At 40.1% G+C, this 16,307-nt stretch overlaps 1 protein-coding gene across 2 annotated transcripts; it reads right to left on the bottom strand.

Annotated features, from left to right (window-relative positions):
* Positions 1-3,227: 3,227 nt before the first annotated feature.
* On the bottom strand, positions 3,228-15,735 carry pnkd (PNKD metallo-beta-lactamase domain containing). Of its 2 annotated transcripts, XM_060918957.1 has the most exons (10): positions 15,572-15,649; positions 14,864-14,922; positions 12,125-12,240; positions 11,314-11,426; positions 11,036-11,094; positions 10,684-10,776; positions 10,366-10,532; positions 8,103-8,189; positions 7,777-7,892; positions 3,228-4,808 (listed from the first exon to the last, which is right to left on the bottom strand). In XM_060918957.1, exons 3-10 carry the CDS (start codon positions 12,204-12,206, stop codon positions 4,635-4,637), a joined length of 891 nt encoding a protein of 296 aa, XP_060774940.1. In that variant the 5' UTR covers positions 12,207-12,240; positions 14,864-14,922; positions 15,572-15,649; the 3' UTR covers positions 3,228-4,634. The 2 variants fall into 2 exon arrangements, with proteins under 2 accessions (XP_060774940.1, XP_060774939.1); XM_060918956.1 differs by lacking the exon at positions 14,864-14,922 and having other exon boundaries at positions 15,572-15,735.
* Positions 15,736-16,307: the final 572 nt, after the last annotated feature.

The following is a 16,307-nucleotide window of genomic DNA, read 5'->3' as shown; positions in this document are numbered from 1 at the left end:
TGAAATTTGATTTCTCTCCGCTGCGTTGCTGATATGCGATCCACAGTGGATATTTGTATATCCCCATTGTCAAGCCAGTCCATAGCAACAATAGAAATGTAACTTTGCGCCATCTGGTGGTTATTTTGGGTAAAACAGGCCGGGGGCGTATTACCCCACTCTAATTAATTCAGGATCTCGAGAAAACAACACAACTAATTCGAGATCTCAAGAAAACAAAACAATTATAAAGTCGTAAAGTATGCTATATGGTAAAACTGAGTGTGGGACTTTGCCATTTTTCTGAACTGTGGGACTTTGTCATTTTTCTGCCTGACGCCCATGGTAATACTGAGAGTGGGACTTTGCCATTTTTCTGAACTGTGGGACTTTGCCATTTTTTTCAGCCTGACGCCCATGGTAAAACTGAGAGTGGGACTTTGTCATTTTTTTCAGCCTGACGCCCATGGTAAAACTGAGAGTGGGACTTTGTCATTTTTTTCAGCCTGATGCCCATGGTAAAACTAAATCTGTCATTTTTTTTTCAGCCTGATGCCCATGGTAAAACTGAGAGTGGGACTTTGTCATTTTTCTGAACTGTGGGACTTTGTCATTTTTCCGCCTGGAGCCCATGGTAAAACTGAGTGTGGGACTTTGTCATTTTTCTGCCTGACACCCATGGTAAAACTGAGAGTGGGACTTTGCCAATTTTCCTGCCTGACGCCCATGGTAAAACTGAGTGTGGGACTTTGCCATTTTTCTGAACTGTGGGACTTTGTCATTTTTCTGCCTGACGCCCATGGTAAAACTGAGAGTGGGACTTTGTCTTTTTTTTTTTTTTCAGCCTGACGCCCATGGTAAAACTGAGTGTGGGACTTTGTCAATTTTCCTGCCTGACGCCCATGGTAAAACAAAGGAGGCTCCAGCCCGACTTTGGAGGCCCGTAGCGCGGCCAGGGGAGGTCCCAGGCGCCCCAAACTTCACAGGCAGATGCCTCTGACCTCTCCCCAGAGAACCAGCGTGGGCAGGGCGCGCTAGCACCACGCCTAGCGGCGTTATTCGCCCCGAGGCGAGCCGCGGGGCTCCGCTTAGGTTTCGTTTTTTATACAGGGCTCCAGCCCGGTTCTGGAGGCCCCCGGCTCGGCCAGGGGAGGGCCCAGGCGCCCCAGACTTTGCAGGCAGGTGCCTCTGACCTCTCCCCAGGGAACCAGCGCCGGGAAGGCCCGCTCAGCAACCCGGCCAGGGGACGCTATTCCCCGCGGGGCTCCACTCGGGTGGCTTTTATACAACAGGCCCAAGCCCGGCTCTGGAGGCCCCCGGCTCGGCCAGGGGAGGGCCCAGGCGCCCCAGACTTTGCAGGCAGTGGAAGTGTTTCATAGCACGAACAAAGGAACATACCCCCCCCCACCAGTGCCCCCCACCCACACACACACATTAAAAATGCTTCTAACACCCCTGATTACAATGATACTATGTCATAACTGATTTGTGCCATAATGATGACATGCTATTTTATAATAATGATAACATTTTCTCAAAATTATTATAAACCCAGTTTTTTTCTTTGTTTTTTTAAGTTGGGATGCTGTGCAAAACATAAATAAAAATGCTCATTTTGAATTTGATCTTAGCAACACATTTCAAAAAAGTTGGGACCTCTACTTTTAATAACACTCTGTAAACGTTTGGGAACTGAAGAGACAAACTGCTGTAGTTTTTGAAAGTGAAATGTTGTCCCACTCTTGCCTGATATACAATTTAATTTGCTCAACAGTTCAGGGGCTCCTTTTGTTGTATTTTGTGCTCCATAATACACCAAATGTTTTAAATGCGAGACAGGCCTGGACTGCAGGCAGGTCAGTTTAGCACCAGGACTCTTTTACTACAGAGTCATGCAGTTTTAATAATATGTGCAGAACGTGGTTTGGCATTGTCTTGCTGAAATAAATCCCTGAAAATGTTTTCCTATGGATGGCAGTATGTTGCTCCAAAACCTGTGTGTATATATATATATATATATATATATATATATATATATATATATATATAAAATTCAGCATTAATGGTGCCTTCCTAGATGTGCAACCTACCCATGTAAGATGCTGGTTTTTGAACCGTGTGCTGATAACAAGCTGGATGGTCCCTGTCTTCTTTAGCCCAGAGGATGCAGTGATTTCAATGAGTTCCAAAAATAATTTCAATGTCAGACCACAGGACAGTTTTCCACTTAGCCTCAAGTCCATCATAAAAGAGTGCAGGCCCCGAGAAGGTGGCAGTGTTTCTGGATATTGTTTATATATGGTTTTTGAACTTATGGATGCAGTGGCAAACCGTGTTCACAGACGTTGGTTTTCGGAAATGTTCCTGAGCCCACGTCATGGAATTGTGTCGATTTTTAATGCAGTGTCTCCTGAGTGCCTGAAGATCACAGGCGTCCAATATTGGTTTTTGGCCTTGTCCCTCGCTTACAGAGATTTCTCCAGATTCTCTGAATCTTTTAATGACATGTACCATAGATGAAGTGATCCCCAAATTCTTTGCAATTTTACACTGAGGAATGTTACTCTTAAATTGTTGCACTATTTGCCCTCATATTCTTTCACAGAGCAGTGAACCTCTCCCTATCTTTATTTCTGAGAGACTCCGCCTCTCTAGGATACTCTTTTTATACCCAAAGATGTTAATTACTTGCTGCCAATTAACCTAATTTCTTTTTAACATTACACAACTTTTCCAGTCTTTTGTTGCCCTGTCCTAACTTTTTTTGAAACATGTTGCTGTTTATATTTAAAAAAAAAAAGATTTCTCACGTTTAACTTTTTTTTTTGTCTTTGTACCATTTTCAATGAAATACAGGGCTTGAATGATTTGAAAATAGCATTCTATTTTTATTTACATTTCACAATTTTTCTGAAACGGGGTTGTACTTAATATCTGAATCTCAACTTATGAGAACTTAATGAGATTACAAGTCATAATTGTGATAGTAAATCATTTGATTTTCTATATCATAATTATAAGATACGATCTCATTACTATGAGATAGAAAGTCATAATTATGAGCAAATTCATTATTATGAGAAACCTTCTCATTATAATGGTTGTAGAAATGGGCTTCCATACTATAGCAATTTCTACCAATCAGTTATTACTGTCACGATGCACCTTTTAAGCACACCACAGAGAAAACAAAATCATATTTGTTCAGTTTAATGTTCACGGGGGGGGGGGGGGGGGGGGGGGGGGGGGGGACGGAAGTACATCTAGTACCATTGTTCAAAAGGTTCATTATTAAAAATCACTACAGTACATCATTTATGGTGGCTACGGTATTAAGTTTAGCTTTGCAAGGAACAATAGCATTTTTATCAAGACCTACTGAATAGGTGCATTATGGCAAGTGTAAATGTTATACTATATAGCCTCTTCATTATTGCGTTATGGTGTTTCAGCCACTCTCATTGCTGACAGGTGCATAAAATCAACCCCATAGCCATGCAATCTCCACAAACGAACACTGGCAGTAAAATATGTCATACTTAAAAGCTCAGTGACTGTAAACATAGCACTGTCACAAGATGCCACATTTGTCACAAGTTAGTTTATGAAGTTCCTGTCTTGCGAGATCTGTCCCGGTCTGTTTTAAGCACTATTATTGTGAAAATCTAATAGCAAACAACTCCACCACAAAGTGGTAGACCATGCAAACTCACAAGGCCGCTGAACTCACTCACTACGGAGTTCCAAACCACCTCTGGAAGCAACCTCAGCACAGGAACTTCATGAAATAGGTTTCCATATTAATGTCTGTGGTTTTGGAATGGGATATTCAACAAGCTCATACACTGTAGGTGTGACGTTCAAGTATCCACATACCTTTGACTATAAAGTCTACTTATTGTAGCTAATTTACTCCTATGTGCAATTCTTCATCTGCACATCACTGGAAATGGAAGACTATGGGAACATCACAGTCCCCCATCCTGAAGACTTTCCCATGGTGAAAAAGTTCATTGTTAGAACATGGTGACACTGGAGACTCCTTCCTGACATATTATATGAACATCTCTTTATAATCCATTAATATTATTTCATTACACTGATAACTAGCCTTGTTGGTCATGTAACTCCTGTGTAAAGAATGGTCCACTATCCAAATAGTATCTGGGCGGTAGTGGTCTCTCTGGTTGGTTGGATGGGTGGGGGTCCAACCAACTGTGCATAACAGATGTACAAAGTGGCTCTAGAGTGTATGTATACCTAATGAAATGGTGTGTAAACATAGGTATAAGGTAGGAATACATAATGCAAAGTGCCTACTAGATATACAAATCAGTTCATATGGAAGCTTTAATAAACAGTACTGTTCTGTGCAGAGCTAGGTATGCTTACGTTTTTATATATTTTAAATATAAGAACTAATCTAGGTTAGAATAGAAATCACTCTACAAAGCCTGGGGGGGAACCCCTCCTACATAGTCATCCTAGCCTCAGTGTTCAACCATCTGCATCCTAATAATGCCCATATACAGCTTAGTATCAGTGTGCAATCTACACTTCACAGTCTACATTTCTGTGTGTGAGCTCCTTATGTTGCAATACAACAGGGCCAACTGGAATGGTTTATATTGGTTTCTTCCTCCAAATCTAAGCACTTATCGGCCCATGTAAATGTCCTTTCGTCTGCGTAGCTCCTCTAAAACTCGGGCCCTATACGAAGTCCAATCCTCATCTTGGTTCTGCTGCAGGCCCAGAGCATGGTGAAGGTCCAAAGCATGGCTCCTCAAAAACGGATTGTACTGCTTCTCTTCTTCCAGAGTAGATGGGCTCTAGCATGAGAAAAGGATAATTATTTTTTAAAATGATAACACAGGAGTTCACTTGGGCTATGTTCCAGTGAAACTATACTTTCCTTCCTGAAACTAGCCAGCCTATGTACAGTTGTGGTCAGAAGTTCATATACATGGACATGAATGTCATGGTAATTTCTTTGAAATGTTCTTTTTCTGTGGCAGGATGATTGTACAAAACCCTCTTTATTTATTTATTTATGTGCACAAGTGTTAATTCATTCGGCATTCATTCACAAGGTCAAAAATACACACACAGCCAATGACCTTATTAATTCAGCAGTGCTGAAAGTTCTAAAATGTCAACTTGCCAAGGCCTCTTAACTTTATTAATTATCACGATTGACTACAGCTGGTAGATTCAGGTAGAGGTGATTGTAAATCATGATTTGGTACAAAATCAACATCCAGGAAATGCCTAGTCTTTGAGGAGCAAAGATGGGCCAAGGATCTCCAGTTTGTCAACAAATGCATGGGGGAAATTATTGAAATGTTTAAAAACAAGGTGCCTCAAAGGGATATGAAGGGATTTGGATACATCACCCTCTGTGGTGCATAATATCATTAAATGATTCAAGGAATCTGGAGGAATTTCGGTAGGGAAAGGGCGCAAGCCTAAGCTGAATACCTGTGATCTCTGATCCCTCAGACAGCACTGCATCCAGAACCCTCACAGAACATTCTTCATACTTATTTGCTAAAAGGGGTTGCCAAATATATTTTGGCAGCCATTAATATTCCTGGGTGGTACACCCAAGTAAAGTCTATGTGTGAGGAAACACTGCAGACAATGAGGAAATTGTTGATAAATGCAAGTTGTTTAAATTCAAAATACAGTGGTTAAATTCAACCTTTTTTCTCATGGTAATTATTAAAAATAGGTCTTAAAATTATCAATAATTATCAACATAGATGAAAATGAAATATTTTATTGTGACACATTTTTCAGGTATATCACCCAGTTCTGATTCTCCCAGAAGCTTGTTAATGGCTACCAAAACCACTTGATCAAGGTTAAACTTGCTAACGAACATTTAACCAAATATTAGGTGTGCTGTGGGTATATTTTTGACCTTGCGTTGATTTGAAAATTTGTGCACCAAATTCTTATGTCAAGAACCGCTCAACTAAGTAAAGAGAAACGACATCCATCATTACTTTAAGACATGAAGTGTCTTTTAATTAATAAAAATGAAGAAAAACCATTGAATTAGAAGGTGTGTGTCCAAACTTTTGACTGGTACTGTATGTATGCATGCATGCATGCATGCATGTACAGTGGTGCTTGAAAGTTTGTGAACCCTTTAGAATTTTCTATATTTCTGCATAAATATGACCTAAAACATCATCAGATTTTCACACAAGTCCTAAAAGTAGATAAAGAGAACCCAGTTAAACAAATGAGACAAAAATATTATACTTGGTCATTTATTTATTGAGGAAAATGATCCAGTATTACACATCTGTGAGTGGCAAAAGTATGTGAACCTCTAGGATTAGCAGTTAATTTGAAGGTGAAATTAGAGTCAGGTGTTTTCAATCAATGGGATGACAATCAGGTGTGAGTGGGCACCCTGTTTTATTTAAAGAACAGGGATCTATCAAAGTCTGATCTTCACAACACATGTTTGTGGAAGTGTATCATGGCACGAATAAAGGTTATTTCTGAGGACCTCAGAAAAAAAAAGTGTTGTTGATGCTCATCAGGCTGGAAAAGGTTACAAAACCATCTCTAAAGAGTTTGGACTCCACCAATCCAGTCAGACAGATTGTGTACAAATGGAGGAAATTCAAGACCATTGTTACCCTCCTCAGGAGTGGTCGACCGACAAAGATCACTCCAAAAGCAAGGTGTGTAATAGTCGGCGAGGTCACAAAGGACCCCAGGGTAACTTCTAAGCAGCTGAAGGCCTCTCTCACGTTGGCTAATGTTAATGTTCAATAGTCCACCATCAGGAGAACACTGAACAACAAGGGTGTGCATGGCAGGGTTGCAAGGAGAAAGCCACTGCTCTCCAAAAAGAACATTGCTGCTTGTCTGCAGTTTGCTAAAGATCACGTGGACATGCCAGAAGGCTATTGGAAAAATGTTTTTTGGATGGATGAGACCAAAATAAAACTTTTTGGTTTAAATGAGAAGCGTTATGTTTGGAGAAAGGAAAACACTGCATTCCATCATAAGAACCTTATCCCATCTGTGAAACATGGTGGTGGTAGTATCATGGTTTGGGCCTGTTTTGCTGCATCTGGGCCAGGATGGCTTGCCATCATTGATGGAACAATGAAATCTGAATTATACCAACAAATTCTAAAGGAAAATGTCAGGACATCTGTCCATGAACTGAATCTCAAGAGAAGGTGGGTCATGCAGCAAGACAACGACCCTAAGCACACAAGTTGTTCTACCAAAGAATGGTTAAAGAAGAATAAAGTTAATGTTTTAGAATGGCCAAGTCAAAGGCCTGACCTTAATCCAATTGAAATGTTGTGGGAGGACCTGAAGCGAGCAGTTCATGCGAGGAAACCCACCAACATCCCACAGTTGAAGCTGTTCTGTACGGAGGAATGGGCTAAAATTCCTCCAAGCCGGTATGCAGGACTGATCAACAGTTACCAGAAATGTTTAGTTGCAGTTATTGCTGCACAAGGGGGTCACCAGATACTGAAAGCGAAGGTTCACATACTTTTGCCACTCACAGATACGTAATATTGGATCATTTTCCTCAATAAATAGATGACCAAGTATAATATTTTTGTCTCATTTGTTTAACTGGGTTCTCTTTATCTACTTTTAGGACTTGTGTGAAAATCTAATGATGTTTTAGGTCATATTTACGCAGAAATATAGAAAATTCTAAAGGGTTCACAAACTTTCAAGCACCACTGTACACACACAATAAAGATGCAATAGGAATAAAGCTAAATTAACTATAGAAGACTCCCTCACTGTGCACAGTCGTTGCCCTCTTTGTTGCAAGACCCACTGTAACTTCTGGTCACGCACCACATTACCAGGCTCCACCTCTGCAGCAAACAGCAGGCTATCTTCAGCATACTCATGGCCTTAAAATAAATAAATGAATGAATGAGTGTTACAGAATTCAGCTTTTCAACATAAAGTCCATCACTGGCACTCGTCTCTTATACCCTTATAGCCATGTCAGGTCTCAGGCATAACCTGGACACTAGATGAGCTATTGACATCAATGGAAGACAGATCAATAGGAAAGCTGTAAAAGATAAGGAGTCCGATGCATTACATTCAAGCCTTACCAGGCCAGAGCAGAGTGCTGTCGTTCAGTGAGCCAACTGTGTCCAGTGATGATAACATTGTTGACGCAGTGCCTTCAAACATTCGCCCTAAAAAGGTAAAGAATGCTTTAATGACCTTCATGGCTTGGGACAGGCTATAAAGACCTTACCAATTCTACAAAGCATTTTGTTTAACTCTTACCATGTATAAAAATCTACTAGTAGTATGTCATAATTAGTATCTGTAGTAGCTGCATTGGCTATGTGGCATTACTGGAATATTTAGCACAGAATCACCCTTAGGAGGTGCGCTTTTGCCATTTATTTGCCATTTTCAGCTGTGTGCTTTGCCTTTTGTGGCCATCACTAAATGAGAATCAGCTGGGTCACGATTGTGCTTTATAAATTTACTGCATTTATAACTGGTATTTTATCAACACACACAAGTATAAAGAAAAGTAGCCTTAAAGGAAAAAAAAACACTTTGGTAATTATGAAAGGAAGTTAACATCGTGGTTGTCCATGGTTTGATTTAAATGAGGCCCATGGTGTGTATCCAAAGTCAAGTGTTTTGATACAAGAGTTCTTATTATCCCACTTGCTACTTGCAGCCATTTAACTTTTCCAGCCTCTTATTGCCCCTGTCCCAACTTTTTTGAGATGTGTTGCTGTCATGAAATTTCAAATGAGCCAATATTTGGCATGAAATTTCAAAATGTCTTACTTTCGACATCTGATATGTTGTCCATGTTCTATTGTGAATACAATATCAGTTTTTGAGATTTGTAAATTATTGCATTCCGTTTTTATTTACAATTTGTACTTTGTCCCAACTTTTTTGGAATCGGGGTTGTAGTTGTGTCATTTCTGTGTGTTTGTGTAGTTTGATGTTTATTTGAGTGTTTCTGTCTGCCGGATGTGGTGTAGCTCCGGACCCAGTTTTGGGCGTCGGTTTCCTCCAGGACTTGGTTCGCCGTGGGTGATGCCTGTGCTCCCAGCTATGGACTGCAGTGAGCTCATTGCTCATTTTAACATCGTGGTTGTCCAGGGCTCTGTGCTTTAATGCTTGGCGTGATGTTCCGAGCGATGCTGCTCAGTGGCGTCGCGGCAGCTGTGCAGGTGGTTTGGGACACACCAGCACTCTGCATGGCGGTGCCTCTGTGCTCGCTTTGTGGATCTATGGCATGGTGTTCGAACAATGTTGCTGGCGGCGTCACGGCGGCTGTGCTGGCGGTGTGGGACTTGTTTTCGTGCGCCTTTTGGTGGGACTGTGGCTGCTACACCACTGGAATGACATCCTGACCCCTATTTGGTGGACTTTTCTTTTTTTTTTTCTTCTGTCTACAATTGTAACGTGACCTTGGGTTTTTAGAAAGGCGCTATATAAATTGAACCTCATCTCATCATCCCAACCGCTTTATCCTGTTCTACAGGGTCGCAGGCAAGCTGGAGCCTATCCCAGCTGACTATGGGCGAAAGGCGGGGTACACCCTGGACAAGTCACCAGGTCATCACAGGGCTGACACATAGACACAGACAACCATTCACACTCACATTCACACCTACGGTCAATTTAGAGTCACCAGTTAACCTAACCTGCATGCCTTTGGACTGTGGGGGAAACCGGAGCACCCGGAGGAAACCCACGCAGACACGGGGAGAACATGCAAACTCCGCACAGAAAGGCCCTCGCCGGCCACAGGGCTCAAACCCGGACCTTCTTGCTGTGAGGCAACAGCGCTAACCACTACACCACCGTGCCGCCCTAAATTGAACCTATTATTATTATTATTATTATTATCATCATCTGCATTAAGAATTACTTTGCAGTTCTTTACATTATCAGCCAGATCATTAATAAATATAATAAACAAAACAGGTCAAAGTACAGAGCCCTGTGGTACACACCATAGTTCCATGACATCAGATAATGTTCCGTTAACAGCTACTATTTGGGATCTATTTAAAATGTAATCCCTGAACCAATCCAGAGCTGCACCCTTCACTCCAACTGTTCCTAGTTTACTAAACAGAATAACTACAGCACAAAAACTTCAGCTATTCTTCACTAGAGTGCAAATCATAACGAAATGACTCAAGTCTGATGTCCAAACAAAACAAATAGACACTTTATAACCAGATGTTGGAGCTGAAATGGCATGAAAACAACATTTAAGCAACAATTTTTGGCAAAACTAATAAATGCAGCCTTTTGCCTTCGGAGAAGGGTATGATGGCATGCAGTTAATTGACGTGTTTGGACCTTTGACATCCTCAGACTTACCACATCCTGAGAGAAAGAGCAGGTCTCCTGAGAAGAGGCTGCTGGGACCCCCAAAAGTTCTGCCATCCAGAAGGTAAATCATGTGACCTACAGTATGGCCAGGGGTGTAGAAAGCCCTAAACTGCAGCCGTGTCCCAACATCTATGACATCTTTGTCTGTTAAAGGACTAGACAACCCGACAGAGAGCTTAGAGTTATATATAGCAACAGTAGTACCACTACTGACAGACAGCAATGTGTGTCATAAAATTGTTGAGGCTATCCAGAAAGCCCAAGTATGAGGCTGAATATCAGAATCCACTGGTGAAACGCACTTACTGTGTAAGACCAGGGATGTTATCCATAGCATTTCCATACACCTTGCACGAGCTGTGTTGCTTTTTTAAATATCTGTTTCCTCCACTGTGGTCCCTGATCAAGAAACATATGCATGCATACATACCGTACATACTGTGTGGTGACATCAGATAATCATGCACACATGAAATGCAAGCTTGTGAGAGAGAACCGTGGTTTACATTCCACATTACTCTACTACAAACACATCAAGGCCAGATGTGGATTTATTCCCTCAACCTTGACTTGCCTTATCATGGCTTAGATTAGAAGGCGACTCAAAAACTAAACTCTGTAACCTGGGCCAAGGCCAGCAGCTCCTTTCTTTACTCACCAGTGTTTGTGTGTGCAGAGAATAGCTTCTAAAGTCACCCCTTCCTCTTCCAGACAACTCTGTGTGGATGTAAAATAGAAAATCATGAAATCACGTGAATATGCTCCCAAAAAACGCAATCAAATCCCAGTGCTTTCATTACAGGATTCCAAATACAAAAAGTACACCAAAATTAAACAGATATAAATTGAAACAATTTTGAAAACCTTTGCGAGAAAGCAGGGATGTTTTATTCCAAACCATGTCCTCGAATAGTTTCAGAGGACACACAGCCTTACCTGGACAGAGCGAGGATCAGCAGGGTCCACCACCACGGCAAGATCCGATGCTGTGTCAATGATCACATAGCTGTAGTTGTCAGACAGGATGGCTAATGGAATGATCTTGATACCTAGGATAATACAAGTATAATGACAAATAAGAACATGTTTAGTCGAGTATATATACTGGTAATAAATGTAAAATAATAAGCCTTACACCATGGTGCTGCTGAAAGCTCAAATCTCAAAGTCTGGAATAATTTTATACAAGAGCAGCTCTAGCAAGAGTTCTCACTGTACTTCGAATGACAGCTTTATATTAATCTGCTCATTCTAATACACTAGAGTTTCTTTTGTAATAACCCATTAACGTGGACTTCCATGGCAGAGGCACCTCATAATCGAAGACTAATAATAAACTGATTAAAGAGGTGTTATTTAACAAAGAAAAACATATCATTGATATGGTGAAGCTTTCTGGAAGTAGATATTTATTTTAAATCCATGGAAGGAATCTTGAGTGTCATCACCTGCTATAGGACAGTCTTCAGAACTGACAACTTTGTTTCTCAGAAACACAATAAACTGAATTTTTTTGTCTTATTAAGTTAAAGAAAGAGCGAGACTGGTGAGGGAAAGACAGTTTATTGTTGATATAATGCTAGCAATAACAGGAAATGGTTTGTCTCTTGGATGTTCCCTGATATTAAATATAACTATAAATAACTAAAAAGCACAACAAACCCTTCACATAATGAATTTGACATTTTCTACCATATACTGTAAATAGTTTTGAAAATGATAGACCATCACAGATATTACTCCTCACCGTTTATTGTTGTGGGCTCCGTTCTCGAGTGGCCAGTTGGGTACTTCTCTCTTGCTTTTCTCATCTGCCGTTTGTAAAACATGTAGCCAAGTTTGGTCCGTGTGTATAGAGAGTACCTGGATAAAAACAAACCTTTATGACTTTAATACTGTGTTAGAAGTTCTTCTTCTTGATTTAATGTGGTTTAAAGACCTTATGACGCCTTAAAAAGCAAACAAACAAAAAAAGCTAATTGCCAAAAATTGTATTCTCAGTGCCATCAGCATATTATCATGACCTATACAGGTGGCATATTATACATATGATATACGTGAGACATTTAGTGGCATCTGTTAGCTCCTAATCACCATATAAAACAATTTTTGTTTAAATGCAGTTTGATTTATAGCAAACAGTTCTCTCTTTTTTTTTAATGTGTATATTTAAAAAAAATTGCTGATTCTCGTGTCAGTATGAAAGTCGGAATTATAGAACAATTCAGAATTGTTACAGAATTCAGAATTACTGAGCTTGTTACACTGTATGTACCGTATACACGTTTATTTTCTTACCTGACCGAATTCCTTACTCTAGAGATTTTCATCTGCTTGAACCTCTCCAAAAACGTAGACTGAATTATGCAACAGCCAATCCTGCCTACCATCCACAGAAATGATTAAAGGGGAACTGAAGGCAAATTTTTTAATCAAAATTCTATATATCTCATTTTATTAAATATAGGAATGCACTTTTGATAGCTATTTTGTCACTGCTATAGCAAGTTATGAGTGTGTGAAATATCCCATGTAATATATCAGTCCATATGTCAAAGCAATGGCCGTAAACGAGATTCGTTGAGACCTGTATGAGGCATCGTAGGACGGAAGTAAAACGTACAGCGGAAATCAAAGTGACCAACATCTGCCAACGTTCCGTGTCCGAAATCGCTCACTCATTCACTACTCCCTACAAAGGGAATTACTATATAGAGGACTATATAGTGAGCTCATTGGTAAAATGAAAAAACGCTTCCAGACACTCATCCGTCACGCTGGTATTTACGTCACTACCGTCACACAATTAAAACATGCCAGATCAGTCGGCTGGTGGGTTTTCAAAATAATAAATCCATATTATACTGAGTGTATTTCCCACATTAATCAATACAAAGTACCTGCATCTTTCAGTTTTTTTAAATCAAGGCTGAATACTTTCTTCTTTGCCGCTGCCTTTTATTAAATCAAATTTGAGACTTTTAATTTGATTTCTTTCAGCGCAACTGCAAAAAAAGACGCACGCACCCTCTTTCAAATGCTGACGTAATCAAGCCGGAAGTTTTGTTTGTTTTGATAACAATCAGGAAAGTTTGAAAAAAAGTAGGCAGTAATCGTCATTTAAACTCATTTTTGTGCAATATTTAGTTTGGAAAACAATTTTCAAAATGGCTGATACTTCACGTTTCAAAGTCTCACACAAGTCTCGTGAAGATCACGCAGATAAGAGACGCCTGCCGTGGAGCAAACGAACTACATTCAACATGGCTAAAAAACGAACAGGCCGATAAGTATAATATTTAATTGCAATTAGTTGCCAATACAAGTCACGACATAAGGTTACTAAAACCGAAAACGTAATTAAATAACGTTAATTAAGAAATAAAGCAAGTTTAAAAATTACTTCAGTTCCCTTTAAAATTGTAAAGTGTAATGCCACCTGGGCAATGTTAATTAGTGAATTGATTCATAAGTAAAACTAGAAGAGCATGCAATAGAATGCATACCTCCACCAAGCCACATATCACCATCAAAATTAAAAATCACTTGAACTGAGGTGAATTCAAGTACCTGGGGTCAACTGTGCAGGAAAATGGGGGCTGCGATAGCGAGGTGAGAAAGAGAGTGCAGGCAGGGTGGAGCAGTTGGAGAAGGATTTCAGGAGTCATTTGTGATAGGAAAGCCCCAGCAAAAGTGAAAGGTAAGATGTATAAGACAGTAGCGAGACCAGCTGTGATGTATGGATTGGAGACCGTACCCTTAACGAAGAGACAGGAGGCGAAGTTGCAGGTGGCGGAGCTGAGGATGTTAAAGTTTGTGATGAGAGTGACGAGGTCAGACAGGATAAGGAACGAGCACATCAGACGGACAGCACATGTGGAGAGCTTGGGAATTAAGCGAAGAGAGATGAGACTGAGATGGTATGGGCACATCCTGAGAAGAGATGCAGAGCATGTAGGAAGGAGAATGTTGAGGATGGAGCTGCCAGGCACATGAAAACGAGGAAGGCCAAAGAGGAGATACATGGATGTGGTGAGAGAGGACATGAAAGTGGGAGGTGTGGTAGAGAAGGATGCGGAAGACAGGGAGCAATGGAGATGAAAGAGCTGCTGTGGCGACCCCTAATCGGGAGCAGCCAAAAGAAGAAGACGACGACTTGAACTGAGGTTAATACTAAAACTAAACATCCAAATCCGTTCACTATTTTTTGAGTTACGTTGGGAACGGACCAAAAAAAAAAAACTGGATCCACATACAGTACATATCTGGATTTGCATGAAAATCTAAAATCACTTGTTTATTGACTCATGGCTCACCTTTCGTCAAAATTTCATCAAAATCTGTTTACTACTTTTTGAGTTACATTGGAAACACAAACAAACAGAGGTGAAACCATAACAACCTCCTCCTTTTAGCTTTCAGTTTGTGAATTGTTGACTGTGTTTGATGTGAATTGATGAGTGCCATTAACCCTTTGGTGACTGACCCCTTGAAAATGGTTCCTCCAGGAACGATGACGTTTCAGTTGTCAAGACAACGGAAAAACTAAAATACAAAAACAGAAAGATACGTCACAATGCTCTTGTGCACAAAACAAAATGCTCTTGTATTTGTATTTTAGTTTTTCCGTTGTCTTGACAACTGAAACGTCATGGTTCCTGGAGGAACCATTTTCAAGGGGTCAGTCACCAAAATTCAAAGTAAAAATTCCAATTTAAATACCCCTTATATACACAGTATATTTTAAAGAAATGACACCTTTCTTATGACAATGATGAATATGGGCAATGCTAGCTTTAAAAATCCGACAAATATCCCTTTAATATACAAAGATATCTAAATACACTGTAGTACAAAGATTTTGTCATAGGGTTTTTTTTTCCCTCTTTAATTTCTATCATCAGTTTGTGTGGAGGTGCACAGACACCCTCTCACCGGAAACCGTGATATTTTAAGTCTTGGTTATCATACCGTGAAAATATCAAACCTTAAACATCCCTCCTGTCACGATGCACGACTCTGGATGAAAACCCAGTGGATGTGGAGTGATGTCTGATCTGATCTAATCTAATCTAATTTAATCTAATCTAATCACGCCTGTCTCTGGAACCATAACAGTTCACGAAAATGAAACTGTAACCAAAAAATAAAAATCAATGAATCCTTCAAATATAAATAAAATACACCGACTTACGCTATCCAAAACAGCGGTTTCTCTGTGCGCGCCATCAAATCCGCAACAACACTCCTTTTCCATGGACCTCTCCTAGGGCGTCTGAGGAGACGGTAAATACAAAAGCCCCCACAAATCGAGGCAGCGACACCAAGTAAACACACCGTCCAGTCCGGAAGCGCCATAACAATGGGCGTGGCCTCGAATACATCACTGCGGAAGTCAGTCTAAATCTCAAAGCTCTCATTACCAGAACTAAAGTCCACTAGAACACACTCTACTCTATTATTCAGTGCACTTGTGTAGAAAGCAGCCATTTTTTAGGATGTAACATCCGTTATCAAAATCATAAACCCATACAAATAGCCTATTTTCATTTTCATGCATAAATCTAAAAATGAATATAGTTTATAGCCCTATTAAACTGATTTATGAACTCCAGTTCCTACTGCAGCCTAGGGTATTAGATATATGGAAAGTCAGAGGTGGACAAAGTACCCAACTTCATTCCTTAAGTCAAAGTACAGATCCCACTGGTCAAATGTTACTCCAATACAAGTGAAAGTTGTACAGTCAAACTTTTACTTAAGTTAAAGTATTGAAGTACTTGCTTTTAAAAATACTTAAGTATTAAAAGTACATTTTCTGTCAACGCATGGTTGTATTATTGCCACAACGCTTACAAAACCTAATGCAGTTACCAAAGACAGAAATGTGAATTCACAAAATGAACGCATGCTGTGCATCATGGTGGTTT

The sequence above is a fragment of the Neoarius graeffei genome, chromosome 4, assembly GCF_027579695.1.
Source record: "Neoarius graeffei isolate fNeoGra1 chromosome 4, fNeoGra1.pri, whole genome shotgun sequence".
In the NCBI taxonomy this organism is placed as follows: domain Eukaryota; kingdom Metazoa; phylum Chordata; class Actinopteri; order Siluriformes; family Ariidae; genus Neoarius; species Neoarius graeffei.
This window is presented reverse-complemented; position numbering and strand designations above follow the sequence as displayed.

Excerpts from the sequence above, each read along its gene's own strand:
- pnkd (XM_060918956.1), bottom strand. The coding sequence starts at position 15,735 with ATGGCGCTTCCGGACTGGACGGTGTGTTTACTTGGTGTCGCTGCCTCG. Across the intron at positions 11,095-11,313 it reads CTGATCCTCGCTCTGTCCAG|AGTTGTCTGGAAGAGGAAGG; the intron begins GTAAGGCTGTGT and ends ACATCCACACAG. Across the intron at positions 10,533-10,683 it reads AACATCCCTGGTCTTACACA|TCCTTTAACAGACAAAGATG; the intron begins GTAAGTGCGTTT and ends CGGGTTGTCTAG.